This window comes from Capricornis sumatraensis, chromosome 9 (genome assembly GCF_032405125.1).
Source record: "Capricornis sumatraensis isolate serow.1 chromosome 9, serow.2, whole genome shotgun sequence".
NCBI lineage: Eukaryota > Metazoa > Chordata > Mammalia > Artiodactyla > Bovidae > Capricornis > Capricornis sumatraensis.
This window is the reverse complement of record NC_091077.1, coordinates 43,746,809-43,768,492: the sequence shown is the minus strand read 5'-3', so window position 1 is coordinate 43,768,492 and position 21,684 is coordinate 43,746,809. Positions and strand designations below refer to the sequence as shown.

General features: G+C 59.2%; 1 protein-coding gene across 1 annotated transcript; it reads right to left on the bottom strand.

Annotated features, from left to right (window-relative positions):
• Positions 1-214: 214 nt before the first annotated feature.
• Positions 215-19,013, bottom strand: ONECUT3 (one cut homeobox 3). Its single transcript, XM_068981450.1, has 2 exons — positions 17,828-19,013; positions 215-507 (listed from the first exon to the last, which is right to left on the bottom strand). The coding sequence occupies exons 1-2, from the start codon at positions 19,011-19,013 to the stop codon at positions 215-217; spliced, it is 1,479 nt and encodes a 492-aa protein (XP_068837551.1).
• Positions 19,014-21,684: the final 2,671 nt, after the last annotated feature.

Sequence of the window (21,684 nt, the reverse complement as noted above, 5' to 3'; positions counted from 1 at the left end):
GATGGGGACGGAGGGAGGGGGGACCCTTTTTGTGCACTTGGGCTGGGGGTGTGCTGCGTCCCTTCCCTGGGTGTGGGGGCCCGGTCGGCAGCCCCTCCAGGTGCGCCCTGGGGCGGGTCTCCGGGCCGGCAGGGTGGGAGTTGAGGGGGGGAATGTAGGTTTGGGGGACAGCGCCCGGGCCGTGGAGGCTGGGAGGGCGCGCAGCTGGGGCGCCTCAGGCCTTGGAGAAGGTGGCGGCAGCGCCGGCGGGGCCCCCGGGGGCAGCTCCGGGCTCCTCGGCCCAGCGGTTCATGCAGCGGCGCCGCGCGTTCATGAAGAAATTGCTGACGGTGTTGAGCTCCAGGCCGAGCTGCTGCGAGATGGTGACCTGCATCTCCTTAGACGGCCGCTTATTCTCCTTGAAGATAGCGATCAGCGTGCGCCGCTGCAGGTCGGTGAACACCAGGCGCTGCTTTTTGGGCTGCAGCGCGCGCTCTTTCTGCTGCTCCTGCTCCTTCCGCTTGCAGGCTGCGGGCGAGCGCGGGCGGGCGGGCCGGCGAGAGGGACGCGGCGCCACCGCGCGGCCGGACAGGAGAAGACAGGCCACGTGTCCCGGAGCACCGAGACAGGAAACACAGAAATGCGGGAAACGCGAGAGATGGAGAGACGACACGGGGACAGGGCCAAAAAGACAAGGAGACACAGAGAGCAGGAGGCAGCAAGAAGGCGGTAGGTCGATAGAGACCACCAGTAATGGAAGGAGAGGGGGGCAGACAGTCGTGGGCGGGGAACAGAGACAAAGAGGCAGATGGGGGGTAGGGGAGACAAAGAAAGGGACATAGTGTGAGCACACTTCCACAGGCACGGGTCGTCACACCCTCCCACACCCTTTCTGCATTCTGACCCCCTCCCAGCCTCATGTCCCCAAACTGCCCCTCACCCCCCAAGAATCCTGACCTCAAGGGTACAACTAATGTTGGTGGCTTTCTGCCCTCCCTCCTGCAGCCCACACCTGGGAGATGTTGGGGGAAATAACCCGGAAACCCTACATGTGAGTTATTTGGCTCAGTGTAGACCTGAGTGACTTAGCAGAAGCAGCAGCAGCAGCAGCAGACCTGAGTGAAAGAATTAGTTAATTAATACCTCTTTGCCGGGGGTGGGGTCACACACCCCAGGAACATCCCCCTGGAATGATGGGGCAACTAGGTTCTCAGAAGACAGGTGACAATCCATGTCTCCTTCCCTGGTGACCTGAGGCCTGATTAGCTTAGGGATCCAGAATCCAGCTAACATGGTCATCCACTTGGTCTGATTCTGATCTCTGAGCCCCTACTCTGGCCTCCCTCCACTAGCAGGCTGAGACCAAGGCCTGGCATCCCTCAGGTCCCCCAGGGAACATCTGGAGCAGGGGAATTGCAAAACCAACCCTCCCTCTGCCAGAACCACCTGGCCCAGATGATGGGGAAGGCATAGGAGGCCGCCCTATGGTCAGTGCTTGTGTGCTAAGTCACTTCAGTCATGTCTAACTCTTCTCAATACTATGGACTGTGGCCCTCCAGGTTCCTCTGTCCATGGGATTCTCCAGGCAAGAATACTGGAGTGGATTCCCATTTCCTTCTCCAGGGGAATCTTCCTGACCCAGGGATCGAACTCATGTTTGCCTGTATCTCCTGCATTGCAGGCAGATTCTTTACCACTGAGCCACTTGGGAAGCCCCCTGTGGTGGGTAGAAGCTTGCAAAGGAGAAGTGGCAGCATCTGAGTGGTGGAGCTAGGGTGGAGCCTATGGTCGTGCTCCCCCCTGCACCAGCTCCAAAGTGGGCCCCTCCCCTCAATGCTGTGGGGCCAGCAGATGGAAAACATGATCTTCACCAGCCAAAGCTGGCTACCTCCACCTGGGGACTGGCATCAGCAAAAACTCCATCAGGGTCTCAATTCCTTGACCACACACCAGTCAGGGACAGTGGGTGGTGGACGCCCACCCCATCCTGCCTTCCCACAAACCGCTTGCCCCAGCGACTCTGTCACTCCCAGAGTGGCTGGTGGCACGGGCTGTACTAGCAGATCTCCGCTACCAGCCCTGGTAGCCTGCTGGGACCACGTACCAAGCTGGTTTTTTTTTGGTTCTGGAACAGTCTGAACCAGATGACATGCCAGATCAATGTCCACACATGTCCGTAAAAAATAAATGAATGTCCCCTGTGCTGTGGCTCATTTCTCAGTGATGACATCTCCCCCTCTCGCCCCCAAGTCCCCCCCTCCGTTTGGACTGATGCACCACTTCCTTCTCTGGCTTCTTCTGACCTGGAACACACAGTGCTTCTAATTGGCTGTTTCAGGTTTCCTAATTAAATAAGAGTGGCAGGCAGAGGTTACTGGACTTTTCAGAAAAAAGCTTCTAATGAAGGAGAGAGAGAGAAAGTGAGAAAATGGGAGGACTGGGGACTGATGCTCTCAGAAGAAACAGATAAGACAGGTGCAATTAGAAGTCAGATTCTGGGAGGGGTAAGAGAAAATACTGTATCCATGAAACAAGAACTGGATGCTGTTCAATAGAAAGGACCATGAGAGGGGCAGACAATGCTCTTAGAATTTAAGTATATTATAGCAGGAATAAAGTCAATGTAAGAATTGGGACATAGGAACTTCCCTGGCAGTCCAGTGGTTAGGACTCTGCTTTCACTGCCAAGGGCCCAGGTTCATTCCCTGGTTGGGAAACTAAGATTCCACAAGCCATGTGGCATGGCCAAAAAGTTTTTTAAAAAAAAGAAGAAGAAGAATTGGAACATAAAGCAAATATCCCTGGAAATATAAGTGGATGCAGAGATGGAAAATGAGGGAAAGATGATAACAAAGTTTGAGGATGAATGTGCAGGTTTGTCATCTGAGCAAGAGGCCATCCAAAACTAGAGAAAGGGAAGCCCAAACAAATTATATCAATATGATTAGAATAATGTGTGTGTGTGTGTGTGTGTGTGTGTGTGCGCGCGCGCGCTCAGTCATGTCCAACCTGTTATGACCCCATGGACTGTGGGCCACCAGGATCCTCTGTCCATGGGATTCCCTGCATCTCTTGTGTCTCCTGCATTGGCAGGCAGATTCTTTACCACTGTACCACCTGAGAAGCAGTTGGAGGACATGAGAATTCAGTTTAAAAGAGCTCATGAAATGCTCAGTTCAATAAATTAAAAAAGACTCCCTGAAGCTCACCCTTGTGAAATGTCAGGGACCCAGGGTGAAAAGAAGATAAATGCTCCCAGAGAGGAAAGCCACATGCCATTTGGAGAACCAAGAATCGGAGTGGCTTTAGGGTTCTCAAAAGCTAGGAGTCAGTGGAACAATGCCTTCAAAATCCTGAGCAAAATCTATATTCAGCTAGAATTGTGTGCCCAGCCAAACTCAAGCATGAGACTAAAGATATAGTCAGACATTCAAGGTCTCCAAAAGTTGACTTTTGTGCACCCTTTTCTCAGAAAGCTATTAGAGGGCAGTTTCATCAACATGAGGAAGTAAATCAAAAAAGGAAGATGTGGGATTCAGGAAATGTGATTCAACCTAGAAGAAAGGAAAAGAGGTATTCCATATGAAGAAGGGAGACCCTGAAAGACAGCAGGACAAAGGCACCAAGGACAAGAGGTCAGCCCAAGATCAGAGCCAGTGCACCAACAGAAGTAGAAAGGGGAGCTGTCCCAACAGGTGTTAGTTTTGCATTTTGTTGGAGGATGCGGGAGAGTTTGTGATAGGCAACCATAAATTCCTGGAAGAACAAACAGCTGTACAAGAAAGGAGACAGAAATCCTAGTACTGTATGAGGTAAAACCTAGGAGATGAACCATGTACCAGGCAACATTTTGTATACAAAGTGGGGAGAGGGAACATTTGTTCATGTTTTATCTGCATGAAGAAACTTTGATGGGAGAGAGGTTCAGGAGGGAGGGGACATAAGCATACCTACGGCTGATTCATGTTGCTGTATGGCAGAAACCAATGCAACATTGTAAAGCAATTATCCTTCAATTAAAAATAAGTATTAATTTTAAAAGAAACGCGGAAAGGAAGTACCAGGAACCACCTTGACCTCTCCTTGGAACTGGCCAGCTTGTGAAGCTCACAAGAGGAGGCCACATCCCCATTCTTTTAAGGAAAAGCTGGATCTCAGGCAGCAACATCAGGGAAGAGTCAAAACACAGCCCAGGCCTCTACATTCTTGCCACCTGTTGTGACCTTCAATTCATTCATTCACTCATGCTTTCATTCACTCACTTAGAACTGTTCTCACAAATTCAACATGCATTTATAGGAAGGGCAGAGATACAAGCACTTTTCAGAAAGCCTGCAAGAGCTTTCTGCAAGGCCTACACGTCCAAGGCCTTCAATGTGCTGGGTTTTTTTTTTTTTTCCATCCTTAAGATAATTCCATAATGCAAGGCTATTCTTTCTTACTCAGAGAAGGTAAGCCACTTGCCCAAAGTCACCCAGCAAGTCCTGGCAGAGACAGGACAGGAGCCAGGGTTGACTGGGAGATGGGAGGGAGGTAAGATGTGGGTCGCCTCTTCCTCACCCACCTCCCTCTTCTCCAATCCAGAGCCACGTGGGGGTCTCAGAGGCGGAGGCTGGGGGAGGGGGCAGCCACAGCAGAGTCGTGAAAAAACTTCGCGTTTTGTCGATCACAGCAAAAAGAGGCTCAGCTCTGCCCCCCCTTCCCGGGCGTTCAATCTAATTACAGCTCCTCACAGCCCGGATCGATCCAGGCTCCAGTCGGAGCTGTTTACCGCGAGCAGCTTTTGTCACCGCCTCATCCCCCACAGCCCCCAGCGGCGCCGGCCTGGAGGCCCCTGGCCCTGCGGGGGTTTAAGTGCGGGTAGGGGAGGCGGCCCAGAGCGGCCTCCTCTGCCCACCAGATTCCCTTCCAGCACTCAGGATCACCCCAGTACAGCCCCCAAACCGCTGCAGTCCCTGGAGGCAGCCCCAGGAGGAGGAGAGGACAGGGAATGGGCCCCTTTCACAGAAGTGAAAACAGAGGGTGAGAGGACTGACCAGGAAGTAGTCCTGGGGAAGAAGGACCGCTGTGTGGAGCAGCCTGGGGCCTCCCCACCCACGGCCCCCAGACACTGCCCTGCCACTTCTAGGGCCGCCTCTCCAGTGATCTCCCCTGGGGCCCACCACTGGGGCATGCCTAGAAGCCTCCTCCACCATCCCCTGCTCCCCCTGCAGCTCGTCCACCTCCATTTCTTCCTCCCCGGTCAGAGTCGCTTATACCTCATCGTGCCCTCCATCCCCTCTGCTTCTGGCACCTCCACCATCACCATCTCCTCCATCTGCATCGCTTCCACCTCCGCTGCCTCTTCTGCCCTCACCTCCTCTCCACCACCATGGTGCCCACCTACCATCATCACCTCCGTGACTTCCACCTTCACCAATTCTACCAGCATCGCCTCCTCTTCCACTATGCCACCACCACCCCATCAACACCACCTCTGCCCCCATCACTTCCTCCACCTGCACTCCTCACACCATCCATTTTATCACCTCCAAAGCTGTCTCCTCCGATAGCCTCACTTGTACCATCAAACCCCATCCTAGGGCTCACCCTGTATGTGACTAGCACAGGGAGTACAGGGCCTCCCAGCTTGTGGGGGGGGGACAGGGAGGGGCTCCAGACTCAGGCCCACACCACGGACCATGGTTGCCATGACAGCGCAGGAGGAGCCAGCTGGGCTGGCTTGTGGGATTCTGGGGGGTTGTCTCTCTGGGACCCAGGGAGTCAGTTCCTTTACAAGGCCTGCTTCAGTCTCAAGTGCAAAACTGGCACCCTCTGCCTCCTTCAAACAGTTTTCAACGTGCCATCAGCTATCCGCCCCTCCTCGTCTCATTCGGCCCCTTACCCCCACGGTCTCTCGGTTCTCTTGTCCTCCTGCTGCCCCGGCTCAGCTCACAGCTTCGCAGCCACACTGGTTTCAGCCCGGGCACAGTCCAACCTCAGGCCTTTGCAACTGGCTGTCACCTCTGCCTGCATCGCTCTTCTCCACGTTTCTTCATGGCTCCCTCGTCTCCTTCTAATCTTCACTCGAAGCTCTCATCTCATCTGCGAGGGCCATCCTGACCCCCCTCTCCAATTTAATTCTGCAAACTCTCTCCCTGCTCAGCTCTTTTCTTCCTTTTCCCCTGACAGTATTTACCATTCTCTCAGGGAGTGAGGGTTCTGGCTCCAACTTTCTCTCCTGTCCGCCCTCCATGACCCCAGGGATGGAGAATCTGATACTCGGAGCCAGATTCCATGATCTTAGAGCATACAGGGTCCCCATCTCGTTGCTGTCAGTCATTTTGGAATCCAGGGATAAGGAGGGTCTGGGGCTGCTCCTGGGAGTCCCGGAGGAGATCCAAGGGGATACAAAAGAGGCCCCTTTCCAAATTAGCCTGCTCCTAGGGCGCCCCTCAAGGGCTGCTGCTGCTGCTAAGGCACTTCAGTCATGTCCGACTCTGTGTGACCCCATAGACGGCAGCCCACGAGGCTCCCCCGTTCCTGGGATTCTCCAGGCAAGAACACTGGAGTGGGTTGCCATTTCCTTCTCCAATCCTCAAAACTAAGTGTGGGGTTTTCTATCAGTCCGACCGGAGTTTCCCCGCTGTGACCGGCAGGAGGCTGTGGTCTCTGCCTCAGCACAGGGCGGGGCTCCAGGAAGCAGGGTCAGCCAGGCTGGGTTGCATCTGGGCGGCGATGGCAAAGGGAGGTAAGTGGGGGTCACCTTCAAGTTCCCTTTAATTTCAGACCCTCTGAGGCTTGCTCCCACAGCACCTCTGTCCCTCCTGCCTCCTGCCGTTCTAGGAAGTTGCTTACCTCCAGGAGCCAAGGGGGCAGTCAGACCCACCACCCCTGGGTTACTGCCCGGTGCCTGCCTCTGAGCCTGTTTCCTCACATGGAAAATGGTCTTAGTCATGAGCCCTGCCTTGCCAGGCTCTGAGAACGGGTTTAGCCAGGAAAGTCCTGAATAGGGTGATGGCACTGAGCTGGGGCTCTCAGCTCCCATCTGGGGGTGCAGGGGAGGGGCTAGGTTCCAGCCCCCACTTGCAGTGCAGCTGTGAGGTGCCTCCCCGCCTCAGGACATGCCTCGAGCCTCAGCACCTTCCCAGGAATCTTCCTGGAGAGGGGAGGGATGCAGAGGCCAAGGTTTGGAGCAGGACTGCCTCAGCCAAAGAACTCCTACACATCCCTCAAGGCCCAGACTCAGTGGCCCTTGCCCCAGTAAACTCTTCCCCTCACCCTCAGCAGAGCCCCAGTTCCCTCCCCTGGGAGCCCTCTGATATCCAGCACAGAGTGGATCCACAGAAGGCTGTGGGCCGGCTGTGTCTGTCCACTGACTGACGGCCCTCCCCACTGTGGGTGGCTGAGGACTAGCCCAGACTGGAAGACCCCACACAGGGAGACCTGGTGGCCACTGCCCTGGAGAGCCAGGTAAGGCAGCGGGACCCCAGGAGCGCCCTGTCTGCAGTCGGCCAGGGAGAAGCTGGGGCCCTGGATTCAGTCACCCCCTCAGTGGGTGGCGAGAACCAGGCCCCCACTGGGAGGAGCTGGGGTTGCACCTGTTAGCTTCCGTCTGACCCACACCTGCCGCCTTCCCCCTCCTTCTCCCCAGACACCCCCTCTCCTTCTCTCCTCCTTTCCTTCCCCTTCTCCCGCCAGTCTCCCCCTCCCCTTCAGGTTCCTCAGCATCTTCCTCCCTCATCCTCTCCCTCCTCCTTCCATTTCCTCCTCCAGAGGCCCGCTGTGGTCCACCAGGGTGACCTGGAGAAGGAGTGGCCCCGCTATGCCCATCTGGGGCCATCCCTAACCCAGCCAGCTGACCACATGGGCTGTCTGTCCCTGTCTGTTGGGTGTGCCTGTGTGAGGACGCACAGGGCCCGGCCAGATGGACAGAGGTGTGAGAGGGAGGTGGTGTGTGCAGTGCACTTTGCTGCACTGGGAGGGTGTCCATGCAGAGCAGACCACCAGTGTGAGTGACAGCAAGTGACCTATGATGGTAGGCAGGGCCCTGGGTGTGACAGGTGGATGGGAGGGACAGTGCGGGAAGGCTCAGAGGATGAGGCCGGTCAGTGGGCAGTACGGGAAGATGCAGGGGCCAGCAGACCTCAGTGTGACCTTGCCTTGCAGGTGGCCTGGAGGGTGTAGGGGACACAGTGTGGACGTCAGACGGAGGGTGCTATGTGAAGAGTCAAGGGCGTAATGTGACTTCTGGGTGTGACAGCCAGTGTGGATGGCCCTGAGCCCATGGGGTGTGAGTGTACAGAATGCAGGATGGGCCACCGAGACCCTAGGGCAGTTCTTGTCTGCTCTTGTCCTGGGGCTGCTAGCTGCCCCCCCGCCACCGCCACCCTGTCCTTCCCGGTCAGCAGGCTCCAGGGGCCAAGTGACCCTTCGCATACACTCTGTGGTTTACGACCCTGGTCCTGATGTCCCCATCCGTCCATGGAAGTGGGGGTCCCACCGCACAGCGGTCCAAACGCAGGCCAGGGTGGGCCTGCAGCCGCCACTCCTCCCTTCACTAGCTCTTTCTCCACGCACTGATCAAGCGCCTACTGTGTGTGTTGTTTGGATGGCTTTGCTGGGGAAAGCAACGAGTAAGATGGATGCAGCCCCCGCCTGAAGCGATCTGATGTGATGACATGCTAGCCAAACAATCAGAGATACAGGGAGACCATGGCTGTCCTGATGTGCAGCGGGGGTGGAGGCGGGTGTGGGTGGGCTATTTGTAGGGGAAGACCTGAGGCTGGCTGGGTGGGAACAGATCTGGGCATGGAGGGTAAAATAGGAGGCTGAGCTTGACATCTGGGGACAACAGGGGAGAGGCATAGTGAAGCCCAGGGAGACGAGGCAGGGGCCAGGCTCGCACTAGAAGGGTGACACTCCCCAAGAAAGGCTGGATTTGACAGGAGAGGACAACAGCCAGACGATGGCCCCAAAAATCAGCGACCTAGGAGCGTTATCTCAGTCCCTGTGTCGCACTCTGTGCTGTGTTTAAGGTCCTCAAAGAGCTGCTCTTGTCGGTCCCCTGCCCCCTGGCCTCGTAAGCCTGTACCCCACAGTGTCCATCCACCTGGGGACAGGTTGGGGTGTGGGAGCAGGAGCTGGATTCGCTGTCCCCTCCTTCCAGCCACCTTCTGAGCTCACCTCAGCTTCTTGGAGCAGACAATTCAATACGGAGCCAGGTCCCCGGCTGGGATGATGACTGGTTTCCTTGGCGACACATCCCACCCTGGCCACCAGCTGCCCAGCCCCAGATGTGGGGCACATTGATACACCCACCTGGTGGTTTGTCCCCACTGGGCTGTCTGCCTTGAGCATTCCCCGCTGGCCTCCCCTGGCCAGAGACAATGAGTGACTTGCCCAAAGTCACACAGTGAGCCACTAGGAGGGGAGCTGAGCACATTCATACCTCCATCCTCTTTATCCACACCCTGCATCACTGCGGGCCCCAGTTAGAGGTTCTCATGGATGGGGGGGCCGAGTCATCTGCAGGGAAACCAAGGACCCTCTGGAAGCCTCAGCAGCCCCCTCTGCCTCTGCTGCCTCCCGGATCTCCACATCGACTCCTTCCTTCCTCTTCTGCCCTGCTCGCCAGGTCCACACCTCCCATCTCCTAGCGTCTGAACCACCTTGGCTGTCGCCCAGCCTCCCTCCCTCCCTCCCTCTATCCCTCTCCCCTCTCCTTCCCCTGATGGGATTTTAATGGCCGCATTTTCAAATTAGTTCTGAGCCTTTCAAAGACTTATCAGAGAAATGAGCATTTCCACTGGACTCTGGGCTGCCCGTGGTGGGGGCGGGGAGGGGGGTTTCCATCTGGTGGTTGCAATACCTGTGACGGGGGACGCTGGGGGTGTCCAGGGGCAACTCTCACGCCTCGAACCCCCTCCCCATTCAGGCACTGCGGGCGGGGGGTTGGGGGGGGGCAAACCGCATCAGTGCGCACACAGAGCTTTTATTTTTTTAAAAAAAAAAACTGTTAACAGTCACAGCGGCCAGCAGTTGGAAATGGATTTGAAAAAGATGACAGGAAAGGAACCGGTGATAAGAAAAAGCGTAGAGAGGCCAGTGCACAAAAGGGAGGGGTGGGGGGAAGCGCAGAAAAGGGAGGGGTAGGGGAAGCCAGCATCTCAGTGACTGGGAAACTCAGCCACAGATAAACTCACTAGCGAAATGGTGGCAGTGCACGTGCGCGCTGCGGCCTGGGGCCGACCGCAAACCATCTGAAACCGCCCAGGTGTCCACCGGGCCGGGGAGGTGGTTGAAAAATGGAGAACGGCCAAAGAGAATATTACGCAGCTGGCAAAAGGGCCTCCGAGGCTCTCTTTCCTGATGTGGATGTTCCATGTCAGGAAGCAAAAGCACAGGAGAACTGCGGGGGCGTGGGGGTGGGTGGTCTTTCGGTGATATTTTTTTAAAAGAGGAAAAAGAAAAGAACGTGCATTAGGGGTGCTGGATTAAGTGTCACCTCTCTTTACAAGGAGAAATAGAAACTGCGATTTATAGAAAGGAGGACTTGGCGAATGTGTCCGTTGTTTGGAAAAAAAAAATAATACAGCAGTTTTTAAAAGAACAGGCTGGGGAGGCAGAAGGCAGGCGGGGCGGGGGGGTCGAGCAGGGTCTTTGTCGAGGTTCCCCAACGCACAGGAGCTTTTTTCTTTATCCGCTTTGTGCTTCAGCCAGCTGCGGATTCTAGTCTCCATTTGGGGAAACGGAAGTGCTCAGGGGACAGGCCTTGTCCACGGTCACGGGCTCGAGCTGCCGCCGGCCCATGCCTCCCTCTCTGGGAGCGCCCCGTGTTCCCCCGCGCTGAACCGTTTGCGTTCCAGGCGCAGCGACCCGAGCGAGCGCACAGTCGAGCATGCCAAGTCCAACGACGCCTTGGGTTGGGCCGGGAGGGAGGCGAACCCAGACACGGCTACCCCTGGGTGAGATGTGATTTCCCCCCTAGTGGTGGGATGCGAGCGCCGCCGGTGACCCTACTGGGACGCCGCGGGTGTGCAGTGCCAGTGATCCAGTCTCCTTACACTGGGCCGCGCGCGTTCACCTCCCGCCGAGCTGTAGAAGGCAGGTGCACGCTAGATCCTTTCGGGTTTCGGAGATCCCACGTTCGCCGGACAGAACGGCGGAACGCGGCGGCCCGGGTTTTGCACTCGGCGGCTTGGCGGGCACTGCGGGGCGGCGGCGGCCTGGGGCAGTGGGAACTAAGGCACTTACCAGGCCCCCAATTGCCCACCCCGTCACCGCTCGCGAACGCGACCTTCTCCCAACCCCCAAGCACTAGGGAGTAGGGTCGGACAGCAACTGCCTGGAAGCAGGTGTGGAGGAGAAGTGGTCAGGCGGCCCAGCTGCGGGTCCATGAATAATTCCTGGCGGCTCGCAGCGGTTTCAGGAGAGAGAAGCGCGTTCTTCCTCACACCCTCAGCGCCCGGTTGCTGCCTCCGATAGCCAGACCCGACTTGAGCCGGAGACTGCGCTCTCTTGTCCTAGCGTGGACGTGGGCGCCTACTTGTGTCCCGTGAGGACCTACCCGCACATCCCCGTTCCTTTGCATCTCCGCTTGAGTTCCCCATGCGCCTCTACACTGCGTCCCCGGGACGTCTACACTTCCGTCCTTTCTCTCCGGCGGCCCGGCGCCAATCATGGACGCCCTACTGGTCCGTTTCCTTCTGCCAATCTGTGGCTTGGTGCGTGTGACTCTTTAGGTCTAAGCCCTTCGCCCACTCCCACATCAGTCCATAGGGCAAGACAACAGCGGCAGGAGGGACCCTGCCCCAATCCCATCCTGACCCCACCCACATCCTGGCCCCATCCGCATACCGGCCCCACTCACATCCACACCTATTTGGCCGTGGGGAAACTGAGGCCGCAGGTGCCCCAGGACACCCCAAGGTCAGATGGGTCTCCCAGGCTGGTCCTGGCTCCAGACCAGCTTTTCTCCTCCCCTAGGAGCACAGCCTTCCTTATTGATCAAGGGCCATACTTAATTAAAAACTTGATTCAAACCAGCCTAAGCTGCCCTGGTTAAGCCGAGCTCGCTGCTACACACAAAGACTCCAGCCGTAGGGGCCGGCCTCCATCCTTACAGCAGCTCTGGCTTCCCCCCTCCCAGCCTTTGTCCTTGGTGTTTCCACCCGCACTGAGGCAGAACAGAAATTCGCCTCCACTTCTGGGATCTGGAGAGCGACCAGGCATGGTATTAAAGAGGAATGGTGAGCCCCCTCCAGTTGCGGAGAGGACTCCAGGGGAGGGGGTGGAGCCTGGAGACCAGAGTGGAGGAGGCGGCGGCCAGAGGTGGCTTACTAAGACTAGAGTGGTGATGATTGATAGCGGGCGGGGCGTCGGGGGTGGGCGGAGGCTAGGGAAAATGGCCATGTCTTGGTGAGCCCTAGGATTTTCAGCTAAGGAGACTTCAGAATAAAGAAGCCAAAGGCCATTTCCAGGACCTCTGTGTGCTTTTCTGTGATGTGGGGGTGACCGTCCAGTCTCTCAGGCAGGAAGGAGTTCTCCGACCTGGGGTCCAGGGAGGCTGGACATTCAGTGACCCAAATTTCCCCCCGAAGGCCGGCAGCCAGGAGAAGCAGAAGCAGGTGGTTCTGTGTTCAGCAGAAGATCACTGGGACTCGACCTCCACCCCCCATCTACCCCCTACCCCGTCGAGGGTCTCTGGTGGTCCCTGGGGGAGCTCCCATGGGCACAGGAGTCTGTCCAACTCTGTGTCAGGAGAAAAGTGCAGGCCTTCCCTCCTGGCCCAAGCACCACCCAAGTGTTTGTAAGCTGGACCTGGATGTAACCTGGAGAGCCTTCCTCCTAGTCCTGGCCTCAGTCCACTGAGTTCCCCTCCCAGCCTTTGTCTCTGCTGGACCCTGAGTGGGATAAGAGCCTGAGCCATTCAAGCCCCACTTACTGCCAGCTCCACATCTCCCTGCTTGTGCAGCTTCGGCAAGTGGCAAGTGCATCCCTTTCAGCCCTGGCTCGGTGGTGGTCTGTAAAGTGGGCTCATTATCTGAACTGGCTTAAACAGTCCCTCATTCCTAGGGGACGGGAAGGGCTCTGAGCACCCCACACAGCCCCCTCCCCATCTGACAGCCAAAATCACGGAACCTGGGCAGGGAGCTGGCACCACTCCACTTGGGGCTTGTGTTCTAGAAGGGGGGCTAGTGTGGGGGCCCCTGGTACCATACCAGACCCACAAGGCTCTGGTACCCACAGCCCCAGACAGTCTCCCCCTACTCCCTGTTTCTCGGGGTGGGGTCTGCAGTGGCCCCTCTGGGTCCCAGACCCTCTTCCAGCACCCCTGCCCACTCTCTGTGGGTTCCATGAAGCACAGATTGCCGGTGGCAACCTGGGTCTTCCCTACAGACTAGGAGATGTGGGTGTGAGCAGGTGAGGTGAGTAAGCAATGTGGCCTCAGGGTGCAGGTTCTGTGAATGTGTCCTCAGGGGTTCTGGTGGTGGTGGTGGGGAACGGATTGATAAGAAAAACCTCAACAAGCACCTTGGAGGTGGCACTTGATTCTGTCCATTTCTCTGATGAGGAAACTGAGACTCAGACCTTTGCCCAGGATGAGTTAGTGATAGAACGCAGGTGAGGCCAGTTCTCCAAGTTCTCAGCTATGATGTCTTTCCTAAAGGGTCTGTAAGAGGTATGGGCCCTTGTGGTTGCTTCAAGGTCAAGTTTTACAGAAAGTATTCTTGCCTGGAGAATCCCATGGACAGAGGAGCCTGGTGGGTCACAGTCCACAGGGTAGCAAAGAGTCAGACACGACTGAACGACCTCACTTTCACTTTCACATTGGCCTTTGAGGGGTGGGGTGGGCAGAGCATTTATGGGGTATGGGTAGTAGTCCTCCCAGAGTAGACCTCTGAGTTGAGTCTCTTCAGCCTAGGAAAGCCTCCACCCCACCTGCCCACCAGCTTTTCAGTACCTGATGGTGGATACAGAATGGGTGGGGAACAGGCCTGTCCTAGTCTGGGGGGAGGGGTAGTTGGGGCAGTTTCCCCTTCCATCACCGTCCCCCCCAGACTCCCAACCGCTGGTCACTGCCCTCACTGTGCCCACCATCTTCAGCTCCAGAAATAGCTCCCTCCCTGCCTCAGTTTCCCCCACTAGCGTCTCCCTCATCCTTCAGGGATTCTGGGTTCAGGGATCACTAGTGAGCCAGGAGGAGACGGCCCTTCCTTCAATCGCCACCATCTGATATTTTATATATATTTTCTGATCAGTTACAAAAAATACTTTTCCTCCGGAGTTGCAATTTAAACAATATTTGAAGACGGCCGAAGTTATCGACCAGGCGGCGGTGATGAATTAGAGCCGGTAATTCGAATTCATCGACCACCCCGCCCCCGCAGAGAAGTCCGTCAGCCCCTCCCCCAGCCCCTCTCCCGTAATTACCGTTTGAGACGGAGTCTTCCAAGGGAGGGCTTCGAAGAGGTGGCGGCTGGGAAGCTGCGGGGCTCTAAGGACCCTGGGGGTGGAGCAGGGTGAGACCCCACCAGGGCAGTAGGCTTGGGGCCTTGCAGGATTGGCCGTCCCCAGAATCTCAGAATTCAGACCCAGAGCCTGTCTCCCCGAGTGCACACATTTTACAGATGGGTAAACTGAGTCAGAAAGAACAGACAGGTCTGGGAGCAATGGAGTGGGGAACCCTTGAGGTCTACCTGGCCAGATTTCTTGGATGCTTCAAAAGAAAGAAATTCCCCCTTCAGTCCTCAACCCCAGAGGACTGCCAGCTCCACATCCCCCTGCTTGTGCAGCTTCGGCAAGTGCGTCCCTTTCAGCCCTGGCTCGGTGGTCTGTAAAGTGGGTTCATTATCTACTGGCTTAAACAGTCCCTCATTCCTGGGGAAGGAGGGAGGTGGAGGAGCTGGGAGCCGTCAGGTTCCAGACGAGTGACCCCAGCGGCCGTTGGGAGCCCTCACCTCGCGTTTCCAGTCTCCTTTTCTGCCTCTTTGTCTCTGTTTGTCTTTCTCACTTTGTTTTTACCACTCTCTGTCTCTCCCTACCTACTTCTGTGTCTTTCTGCCTGTCTCTGCGTGTGTCTTTCTCCGTCCTTACCGCCTCGTGGTCCAGGCCGGTGGGGAGGACACCCCGACGGGGCGCCCACAGCAGCTGGGCCAAGAAGCGAGGCCGGAGACCAAGGCCCGCAAGCGCGCGGGGGTGGGCCTGGGGCGCGGAGCTGCCGGTCGGTCCGGGGATGGCGGGCGGCTTTCGCTGGGCTCAGGATGGGGACTGGGGAGGAGGAAGGGCAGTGAGTGCGGCCTGCTGGGGTCGGACTGTGCAGGTCGCCGGCCTGGAGGCGCCTCAGGCTGTCGCGTGCGGGGCGGTGCGTGGGGGAGGGATGAGCCGGGCCGCCTTCCCCTAACCGCTGCGATTTGCCGCCACTTAACCGCTTTTCATTTGCGCAGCGACCGGAACTAAAGGCCTCTCGACCGGTCGGCTCCTAATTACCCCACGGCCCAGCCACCTCTAACATTCTAAGCCCAGCCCGGCGCTCTGGACGCGGCCCTGAGAGCGCCCAAGGTGCAGCAGGTGCCCAGGGCCCGGTGCGCGGACCAGGCGGGCGGCAGGGTCACAGAGTGGGCAGGGGCCTGGGGAAACAACGGAAACAGGCCAGGTGTCGCGGTTCAGTGTCCCCTGGACCTGAGCACGTGCCAGGCCCTGCCCTCAGCCCCTGCATTTCCCCTAGGGGGCCCCAGACGGTCGCTATTCTGAGTCCCAGTACAAATGGGGAAACCGAGGCTCAGAGAGGCCAGGAGGCTCTCTACCGCCACCGAAGTCAGGGAGGCCCGGCGGGACGCAAGCGCGGGCTTACTTCCCGCCCACCCTCCCCTGCCGGTTGGCGCTGCCCTCCCACAGCAGCACCCCCACAGGGACTTCTCCTCTGGGGTTTGCCATTCTAAGACGCCCTGAACAATCTCTTGGATGGCCCCAAAATGTGCCATTCGAATGCCACAAATGGGTTCTGTTTCTTACATGATGTGACAGTGGAATTTAAAAAAAGGAAACTGGTGTGTGTCCTTTGGGCACACATGTGTCAGACACAATGTCCCCGAAATACATGAGCTGGGGAGGAGGCCAAAGATGGCCAGAGTGGCGGTAAGTCAGACCTCACCAGTGACACCATTCGACAGGGGCCTCTTAGTAGCTGTGGTGTTGGAACTCTGCCTTTGGCCTGCTCCCTAATGTCACCTGCATCACGTGCACACGGCAGGCCATGACTGTGCACTGGTGTGCTTGAGTGTCTCCTGTGAACACACCTGTGTCACTGCATGTGTCAAGAGGTGGGTGGGGCAGGACAGAGTGGATCCTGTCCTCAAACAAGACCGTCCAGGTTCCTGACGCCATTTCTAACATTTCATGGCAACCTCCCCACACACTTGGTCACCTGCCACATGAAAGGAGGATTTATTCCCCAACGTGGGGGATGAAGGAAGCCCATCAGAGGCTCAATCACCTTGTTCTGCAGAGGGGAAACTGAGGCAAGCATGTAGGTGCAGGGCCCCCAGGTTGTCCAGGTTGCCTGGAGGAGGGGAGCAAATAACATGGACGCTTCTCCATCCCCCACTGGCACCCCAGTCTTCACAGCAGAAGGCTACAGACACAGCCAAATCCCTCCCATCCTCCCTGCTCCAGGGGCGGCTGGTTGAGCCCTACCCCGCTCCATCCAGCCCCTCTCGCCCCTGTGCACAGAAGCGATCGATCAGGTGCCTGGGGCTGCTATTGTCCCCATGGCTGGGGCGGCTGCAGCCCCTCCCCGGAATGGCCAGGAAAAGATCCCCCCACCCACCCAAGCCAGGCCACCACGGTGAGAGTGGGGGCTCTCCTGCACTCCCCCCACTCAGCAGAAGGGGTCCTGGGTGGCGGCTGGCTGGGGGTAGGTGTGGACCCTGCTGTTGTCAGCTGGGAGAGGGAAGAGGGTCAATGAGCATCAGTGGGAGTAAGATGAGGAGGCAGAGAGAGGTAGAGAGGGAGCAAGACAGAGAGGACGAGGGAGAATGAGACAGGGAGGAAAATGTGGATCAAGCAAAGAAATAGATACCAGTTTGCCCCGACAGAGTGTAGAAATGAGAGAAACACAAAATGGAAAAGAGAGGCGGGTTCGGTGCGCGCACTCGAGCCAGGAGCAACCGCGCGGGGAGGGCGGCCGGCCGGCTGGGGTGTGAAGGCCTCCGGGCCGCGGGTCCCCCGGGCCGCCCCTCCCCCGCCCGTTCTCGAGTGACCTTTGCCAGCGGCCGGAGGGGGGAGGGGGCTATCGATCGCGGAGGCCCAGCTACAAAGAAGCGCGCGCTGGGGCCCGGGGCTGAGCGCGGGCCCGGCTCTGGCTGCGGAGGCGCCGGTGTTCGGTGCACGGTTCCTACACTCTGCCCCCGGAGCGGGAGGCGCAGCGAGGGGCAGTTCGGGGGGAGGGGGGTGGCACTCCGAGCTGAGAGCGGCGGCACGTCTGGATCACACCCCCCACCCCGCCACACATATACACACACTCATCACACACAATGAGCGACCCTGCTGGCAACTTGCGGACCCTCCGGCAGTCTGAAGGGACCCAGGGACCCCACTCCCAGTTCCTGGAGGGACTGAGCCCGAGTGTAGACTCCGGTAGGGGAGGGAAGGCGGCACAGTCTTTCCCCCCCTTTTGGTGACGGTATAGACGGGCAGTGGCGAAGATTGCGCTCTCATCTCCTGCAAGGGAGTCCCTAGCGGGCGGCGGAGTGCCAGGCCACCAAATGGGGAGGGGGCCGGGGCTCTCCGCCGACGCACTGCCTGGTGCTAGGGAGCTCCTCAGAGCAGGACCCCTAGGGTCGGGGGGTGCGCGCTGAGCTCCTACCTGCCAGGCGCAGCGCCGACATGCGCTGGAACTCGGGCTCCTGCAGCCACTTCCACATCCTGCGGAAGGTCTCACGGCCCGATTTGAGCTTGCTCCAGGGCTTGGGGTTGCGCAGCAGGTCGGAGAGCGTGCCCTGCGAGCGGCACAGGATGCGCTGCGCGAAGATGGCCTGCGGGATGCTGTAGCGCTTCAGCTCCGCCGTGATGCGCTGCGCCACCTCCTTGGTGTTGATCTCCTCCGCCGCCGCGCCCGCCCCGGGGCCACCGCCGCCCGCGGCCGGGCCGCCGCCGCCCGCGTGAGACCCGTGCGCTCCAGCCGCCGCCAGCCCGCCCAGCGGCGCCAGCAGCCCCGCGGTGGTCCCGCCACCCGCGCCGCCGCCGCTGCCGCCGCCTCCGGACAGCCCGCGGGCCAGCGCGTCCTCCGCGCGACCCAGCAGCGCGGCGTGCGGCTCGAAGGCGGCGGGCGGCAGCAGCTTGTCCCCGGCCAGGTGGCCCGGCGCGCCGTAGGCGGCCAGCGGCGGGGGTGGCGGCGGCGGCGGGGGCTGCGGGGCGCCGTGCAGCGCGGGCGGCAGCGCATTGGGCAGCGGCGACAGCGGCGACCCCATGGCGGGCAGCTCCTTGCCGTAGGGCCCGTAGAGGTGGCCCACGGAGGCGAGCGCCGCGCGCTCGTCACGCATGAGGGTGAAGCTGCCGCTCACGCTGGCCGCCAGGCGCTGCGGCGGGGGTGGCGGGGGCGGCGCTGCGGCCGGGTGCGGGTGCGAATGGGGGTGGCCGCCGTGCGCCCCGGCTACGGCCGCGGCCGCCGCATGCTGGTGGAACTTGTCCGCCACGGCTGCGAGCGGTGGCAGGTGCTGCAGCGGCGTGAGCGTCGTGTAGGTGCCGCCCAGGCCCGGCGCCTCGCAGGCCATGCCCATGGCCGGGTGCAACGGGCCGGCCAGCTCCCCGCGGAAGTCAGCGCCGCCGCCCGCGCCGCTCGAGCCGCCCGCGCCCCCGGCGCCCCCGCCGCCGCCGCCGCCGCCGCCGTCCAGCAGGCTCGCCATGCCGGTCACTAGGCCGGGGCGCCCGGGCGCCACCAGGCCGCGGTGCTGCGCCGCTGCCGAGCGCGCGTGGCTCGGGCTTAGCAGCTCGCCCGCCTGCGCGTGGGCCACGCCGTGCAGGCCCCCCAGGCTCTCCAGGCTCAGCTCCATTCTCGGCCGCCGCGCGCGGACTCCTCGCCGGCTCGGCCGCCCGCCCGCCGCGCGCGCTCTTCGGCGCCGGCCCGGCGCGCTCAAAGCCGCCGCATGGCCCCCGCCCGCTACCCGGTGGCTGCGCGCGAGGCTGCCCGGCTGCGCGGCGTACGGCCCGGCCCGGCTGCGAGCGCGGCCACCAGGATGTGGCGGGGGAGCGGCCGCCGGCGCCCGGGCCCGGGTCTGACGTCAGCGCCCCCGCCCACCGGCTCCCCTCTCCGCCGCCTCCCGCCGACTAGCTCTTCGCCCGCCCTGGCCCCCTGGAGCGCCAGGCTGGCCGGAGTGGGCTAGACTCCGGGGTTCTGCCAGACACCCTACCACTGCCTCCACCGTGCCCCCTGGGGATCAGTGGTACTCGGGGACAATGGACGGAGGTCGAGGACAGACTCCACGGAGGCTGGGGCTGGGGACTTCTTCTCTGGGGCTCAGATTCTCTGTCTCTCCCAAGGGTCATGAAGGTTACTTTCCTCCCTGGCACCTGTGAGTCCATATTTAGGGAGTGCGCCGGAGTGTGACCCAGTGGGAGCCTGTGATCCAGGTGTTGCCCCCTACTCACGCAGATCCCTAGGAGGTGGGCCCTCTGTTCCCAAACCTCCCTCTCCTAGCACAGGTCGGGAGTCACATCACGCCCCCAAAGTTCTCTCTGGGGGTAGGGTGCTGAAAGGAAGGTCCTCAGGCTGATTCCCAGCCTGTGTCTACAAGTGTCTGGATCTGCTACCATGTGTAAGCACTGGGCCCTCAGTTTCCCCAGCTGTACAATGGAGCACCCGGCCTCAGGGATGCCAAAGCCTCCTCCTATTTCCAAGTCCTTTTAATTGCCTCCATCTCCAGCGTGAGAGCAGCTTGGGGGCGACTCTGAAAGAACCTCTGTCCCCCTCCAGATCAGGCAGGCCTGATACACATCCTCTTTGCTTCCCAGGAAGCCTCTGGTCAGACTCCACCCTCTCACTGGGGTTTCTTTTTGGGGTGAGAAGAGGGAAGGTGCTCCTTTTCCTCACCACCTGGAGACAGGTGAGGCCCAGGGACCCCTGGAACTGAGATAAATGAGGGAGCCTTCCTTACTCAGAGACCTCCCGCCGCCCTGTGATCCCTTTGTGGGAATGAGATGCAGGCCAGGAAGGGGAGTCCAGAGTGGCCAAGTCAGACCCCAAAAGGTGCCCCCAACTGAAGAGCAGGGTGTAAGGTGAGGAGGGATTCCCAAAACCAGCCCTACTCCTTCTTCCTGCCTAGGGGATAACCATTGCCTTTTCCCAAAGGGGGAGGAGAAGGGTAGGGCTAGCAAGGTCTGTGATGGAGTCCCCCAGGAACCTCCACCGCAGCAGGAAGGGCCAGGGCTCTAAACCAGGGGTGGAGGGCTGCGAAGGCCCCGTCAGGGAGCTCCCCCTCCATGCAAACCATTGGGCATGTCGCTGTCTCACCACTGTCAGCAGGATTGGAGGTTTGATTCTGGGAACTGCCACTGGACTTGGTGTCTGTGCGGTGGCTCCTGTGTCTCAGTTTCCCTTTCCCTGATTGGGGTGGGGGGAGGGGAGGGGAGGGTGCCTTCCTGCCTGCCCCCGCTGAGAGCCTGGGCACGTCTTTGCTGTCCACCCTAGTGGGGAGGAGGTAAGCTGTCTCCCAGTGCACCAGTGCAAGGAGGTTGAGGGACCAAGATGATCCGACCCCCAGCTTGCACGGCGGGGGGTGGGGGTGGGTGGGGATCAGACAATAGAATGGCCTGAGCCATGTCCTGGAGTGGAACAGGGCACTAAAAAAAACACTGCCTCCCAGTGCCTTGTGCTTAGGACTCAGCTTGTAGTAGCCACTTACTGTTTACCAGGCACACACTCTTGCTTCACCGAGCCCTGAGGGGAAGTTGTGCCTCTGTTCAGCGTCCACCACAGGTCCAAGGCAGACAGTGGCAGTTGTGGCTGTTCGGGGTTTTGTCCAAGTGCCAACACTACCCCCAGGTCCTGGTCCACTGAATTTTCAATTCAGAATTTACATAGAATTTCAGGGACACCCATCTTCCAGGTAGGAAAACAGAGGCAGCAGAAAGGGACAGGTCTGAGCAACTGACTAACCCCTCCGCATGCAGATTCCAAGTCTAGGAGGTGGGTTCTGGCTCTGCCCTGCTCCAGCCACACCACCCCCACTGTCTCACTTGCCAACAATCACAGATAATTAAAAATAATCGTAGGATCTAAAAATCAATCAGCCTTCATAAAATGATTGCATCCCGGGCCCAGCAAGCTCAAATGAGGCCGGCGTGGGGGCACCCACTGTGGGGGTGGGGTCTCTATGGGTGGGAAAGTAGAGGTGGAGGAATTACCCCCAAAGTCAACTAAGGGGTGCTCCATGGGGGTCGGGAGCATGCAGCCTTTTACCTCCATTTTTGTATATTTCCTCCAGCTTGATTATCATTTTCAATTTCATAACAAGCTTGTGTGGCTGTTCTAACAGGGAAAGTATCCATTTTGAAAGAGGCAGACCAGCCGCTTTAAGATGAAGGGGCCCCCTCCCCTCCACTGCCTCAGGATACCCTAAACGTCTCCTCTGGGCCAGGGCTTCCTGGTGGGGAGACCAGCCTTGTCCCCCAGGTACATGGAGCCTCCCAATCAGCCTGGACACTCCAACACCCCCAGAGGCGGGG

Coding starts and splice junctions, on each gene's coding strand:
- ONECUT3 (XM_068981450.1), bottom strand. CDS start 19,013: ATGGAGCTGAGCCTGGAGAGCCTGGGGGGCCTGCACGGCGTGGCCCAC. Junction 508..17,827: donor GTCGGCGCTGCGCCTGGCAG/GTAGGAGCTCAG, acceptor GCTCGCCCGCAG/CCTGCAAGCGGAAGGAGCAG.